General features: G+C 56.6%; 1 protein-coding gene across 1 annotated transcript in view; it reads left to right on the forward strand.

Moving 5' to 3' along the window:
- Window positions 1-360: 360 nt before the first annotated feature.
- LOC113406590 (zinc finger protein 74-like) overlaps window positions 361-4600 on the forward strand; it is a 7652-nt gene continuing 3412 nt past the window's right edge. Inside the window, exons 1-2 of the mRNA XM_026652115.1 lie at window positions 361-384; window positions 3430-3556. Coding sequence (XP_026507900.1) covers window positions 361-384; window positions 3430-3556 — 151 coding nt within the window. The remainder of the gene's footprint in view (window positions 385-3429; window positions 3557-4600) is intronic.

Raw genomic sequence — 4600 nt, forward strand, 5'->3', positions numbered from 1 at the left:
CTGATGCAGGGAGATGCCCCTCTGATTTGAGGACCATCTCGGCAGAGGGGGATTTGATCAGCCAAAGCAGTGACCATCTGGAGCTCTGTTTGGGGTGCTCCTGCTTGTCCCCCTCACTGGCTCTGAGGACCACCCCCTTCCCCATACCCCCTGCCCTTGCTCTGAGCTGTGACAGCTAATCTTCCCCAGTCCTGTATCCATCAGCTTGTGGAGCGGGGCAGGCGGCCTGCACCGGCTGACTGGGAACTCGCTCTTGCAGTCACATGAAAACGTGAGCGATGGAGGCCTGCGAGGTGGAGAGATCTGAGTGAAGGCTGCTGACCGGCTCCCAGCCCCGGACACCTCGCATCACCTGCCGACATGTCTGAAGGGCTCTCCCGCAAGGTAAGGGTTGGGTGGACGGTCCGACCCGAGCGGCTTGTGGTTACTGGTGTCTGTTGGACAGGATCAGTGCCCGGGGTTCCCCGGGGCCATTCCCAGTCTTCTTAACCGGACACTCCAAGCTCACCCAGGCCTCGCCTCCGATTGAGAACAGTCCCCAAGTCACCAATATTGTCCCGTCTCCCCTCCCGGACCGCCTAGTCCAATGGAGCAAAAAACCATGCCCCATCTGCCTCCCTTGGCAGCTTTCAGACGTTGGCAGGTGCCAGTCGGTCGTGGCCCCAGCACATCACAGACCAAGGCTGCTGCTCGGCCCTGACGGGGGTAAATTAAGCAACATGTCTGACATGTCAGTAGGTATCAGATTTGAAAGTGCCTGAGGCCAGGGCTCTGGGAGTCATGGCTGATGTTCCCTGGTGTTTAATTTCCATGCCGGGCAGGGGGGTGGGGGATGGAGACCTGGCTGCATGAGCAGGAGCCATTCCTCTGAATCCCCCCAGCATCGCAAGGGTTAAAACACCACACACACATGCACCCCTCGCTCCCCATCCGGACAGCCTGAGAGACAAGACTCGTGTGGTCCCTTTGCCTGTGTTTTAAACGCAGATCTCCAGCCCAGCAACAGGAGACAAAGGACCGGGTAGCTCAGGCAGCTCTGTATGTAAATCCCTAGCATCAGCTGAGCCTTTCCCTCTCTTGGGCACAGAGCCTCCTCAACTCCCACTAGCTGCACAGGGAGCGGAGAGGGCTCAGCACCCCCCGGGGAAAAGGTGCACTTCTCAGGAGCGGCCCCGTTGCCTTCTACCCCAGGGCCCTGACTGGCTTCTGGCGCTAACTTTCCTGGAGGTGGGAGCCAAGGGCAGTCTCTTCTGACCTACCTGTCCACTGGCTTTAAATGTTCATCCCTGCCCTTCTCTCTGGATCGATCCCTTGCCATGGAATGACAGTCCCACGCCCTGCCCTTCCCTTTCCTCCCAGGCTGGTAGAAACAGTTCCGTGTGTGCTGGCTCTGGGAAAGTGCCTTTCAGCCAAGTCTGTCTGCCATGAGTGGGGCTTTATGTGCAATAGGGACAGGGCACACACTCGTTAAGATAGATCACAAACGGAGCTTTCCATGGCCTCAGAAACATTAGACGTGGGAGGAGAGATGAAAAAGGCTGGGGCTGTTCAGTTTAAAATAGAGCTGAGGGAGGGGGATATGTTAGAGGTCTATACATCATGACTGGCGTGGAGAAAGCAAATATTTATCCCTTCACATAACACAAGAACCAGCGTCACCCAATGAAATTAATGGGCACCAGGTTTAAACCAAACCAAAGGACATTCTTCTTCAGACGAGCCACAATTAACCTGTGGAACTCATTGCCATGAGATATTGTGAAGGCCAAAAGTAAATCTGAGTTCAAAAAAGAATTAGATAAGTTCATAGCAGATAGGTCCATCAACCACTATTAGCCAAGATCAGGGGTTCTCAAACTGGGGCTCGGGACCCCTCAGGGGGTCACGAGGTTATTACATGGGGCGTCATGAGCTGTCAGCCTCCAAACCTACTTTGCCTCCAGCATTTATAATAGTGTTAAATATGTAAAAAAGTGTTTTTAATTTATAAGGGGGGTTGCACACAGAGGCTTGCTATGTGAAAGAGGTCACCAGTGCAATAGTTCGAGAACTACTGGCCAAGATGGTCAAGGACGTAACACCATGATCTGGGTGTCCCTAACCCTCCAACTGCCAGAAACATCTGGCACTGGCCACTGTCAGAAAAAGGATACTGGGCTAGATGCATAGGCACCGACTCCATGGGTGCTCCGGGGCTGGAGCACCCATGGGGGAAAAATGGTGGGTGCTGAGCAAGCCGGCAAGCCCCACTGATCAGCGCCTCCCCCCCAGCCTCCTGCATGCTGCGATCAGCTGTTTCGCGGCATGCAGGAGGCTGGGGGTGGGGTGGAGGGAGGAGCAAGGATGCGGTGTGTTTGGGGGCAGAGCCGCCCAGAGGATTCAGGGGGCCTGGGGCAAAGCAATTTGGGGGGCCCCTTCCATAAAAAAAAGTTGCAATACTATAGAATAGTATATTCTCGTGGGGGCCCCTGTGGGGCCTCGGGCAAATTGCCCCACTTCCCCCTCTCCCCCTCTGGGCGGCCCTGCTCGGGGGAGGGGGTGGAACTGGGCAGGAAGAGGTGGGGCAGGATGGAGGGGGGGCGGGAACAGGCAGGGCAGGGGTGGGGCCTTGGGGGAAAGGGTGGAGTGGGCGTGGGCCCTGGGGCAGAGCTGGATGTCGAGCACCCCCGGAACTTCGGAAAGTCGGTGTCTGTGGCTAGATGGACCATTGGTCTGACCCAGTATAGCCGTTCTTATGTTTTTAATATTCTGTTAAGTAATTGAGTCCATCCATGACAATGCAAAATTGTTTCTTTTTGTACATGAATGAGCAGATCTCAGTTATCTGGATAGGGTGAAATTCAAAAGTGGAACTTGAGTGGTGCATAGATCTTGTAGGGCTGAAATGGGATGTAACTGGTCTTTGTGCTGGTCTCTACAGGGGGTGAATTTCACCTACTTTTCTCACCAGTTCTGAACCTTATTCAGTTCTTGGCCTCGAGAATATCCTGTGCCAATGAGTTCCACAGATTAATTAGATGTCTCCCCACCTGGGCCAATCACTCCTCGCGCCGGCCGTTGGCAGTACAGTCGTTCATAGCACCTGAAAGAGACTGACCCTTCCCCAAAGACCATAGTCTAATAGACAACACAGGCAATGGGTGGAAGGGGAAACAGAGGCACAGCGAGAGGAAGGGACGCGTACAAATCGCCCAGCAGGTCAGCAGAAGACCCAGGAACTGAGCCCGGTTCTCCTGTATCCCAGCCCAGCCCTCTGTCCATTGAACCATATCTTGTCTGAAAATTGGATGGTGCAACTCTTGGGAACAGGACTGTGTCTCCCCGTGTGTTTGTTTAGCCCCTGGCCCAATGAGGGCCCATGCGCGATTGGGTGCTGCTGTCCTATAAATGAGACTAATCCGACCACACGTGCACTCGTTGCTGTTTCAGGTCCCGGTGACGTTTGACGACGTTGCCGTCTATTTCTCTGAGGAGGAGTGGGAGATTCTGGCAGAATGGCAGAGGGACCTATACAAGGAGGTGATGAAGGAGAACTTGGAGACTGTGCTTTCCCTAGGTAAGGCACCAATCTGCCTTCCCTGTACCCGGTTCCTCCCTCCTGCGTTACTTTGGGCCAGATTCTCTAGCATTTTGTGTTACTGGCTCGGGTGCGGAGGTGCACACTGCCCTCTAGTGGATGGGACTAGAACTGGCCAACTGTGTGTCTTAGGCCCCATACTGCTAACAGCTAAATGAGATTGTCCTTTAGGGTTACCATATTTCCTTCCCCACCCCAACTCCGCCCCTTCCCCAAAGTCCCTGCCCCAACTCCGCCCCCTCCCCTGAGCGCCCTGCATTCCCCCTCCTCCCTCCCAGCCGTGGAACAGCTGCCCGAGTGCTACCGGCTTCATGGTTTGCCGGGCAGCCTCCAGACCCTGCCTCCGGCCGGGTGCTTCCCCAGCGCAGCCGGAGCCTGAGAGGGGAAGCGCCCGGCCAGGGGTGCAGGGTCTGGGGGTCTGGGGGCTGCCTGGCAAACCGTGAAGCCGGTAGCGCTCGGGCAGCTCGGCTCTTCAGCTACACAGAGCTGAGGTGTCTGGGGGGAGCAGCAGCAGCCGCCGCGGGGGAATCCGCCTGCAGCTCGCAGCCTGCGGGAGCCGCAAGGTAAGCAGGGGACTGGGGCAGGGATGCCGGCAAAGCTATTTTCCCGGACATGTTTGGCTTTTTGGCCATTCCGCCCGGACGGGGATTTGAGGACCAAAAAGCCGGACATGTCCGGGAAAAACCGGACGTATGGTAACCCTACCTAACTGCCCCCCAGGACTCCACCCCCTACCTAAGCCTCCCTGCTCCTTGTCCCCTGACTGCCCCATCCTGAGACCTTCCCCCCATCCTAACTGGCCCCCTAGGACCCTATCCCCTACCTGTCCCCTGACTGCCCCCTCCTGAGACCCTCCCCCCATCCTAACTGGCCCCCTAGGACCCTACCCCCTACCTGTCCCCTGACTGCCCCAACCCTTATCCACCCCCCCACCCCCAGACAGACACCAGGGACTCCCACACCCCATCCAACCACTCCCCACCCCCTGACAGCCCCGCCCAGAACTCCCAACCCATCTAAACC

The sequence above is a fragment of the Terrapene carolina genome, unplaced genomic scaffold (genome assembly GCF_002925995.2).
Source record: "Terrapene carolina triunguis isolate 2854851 unplaced genomic scaffold, T_m_triunguis-2.0 Scaffold111, whole genome shotgun sequence".
In the NCBI taxonomy this organism is placed as follows: domain Eukaryota; kingdom Metazoa; phylum Chordata; order Testudines; family Emydidae; genus Terrapene; species Terrapene triunguis.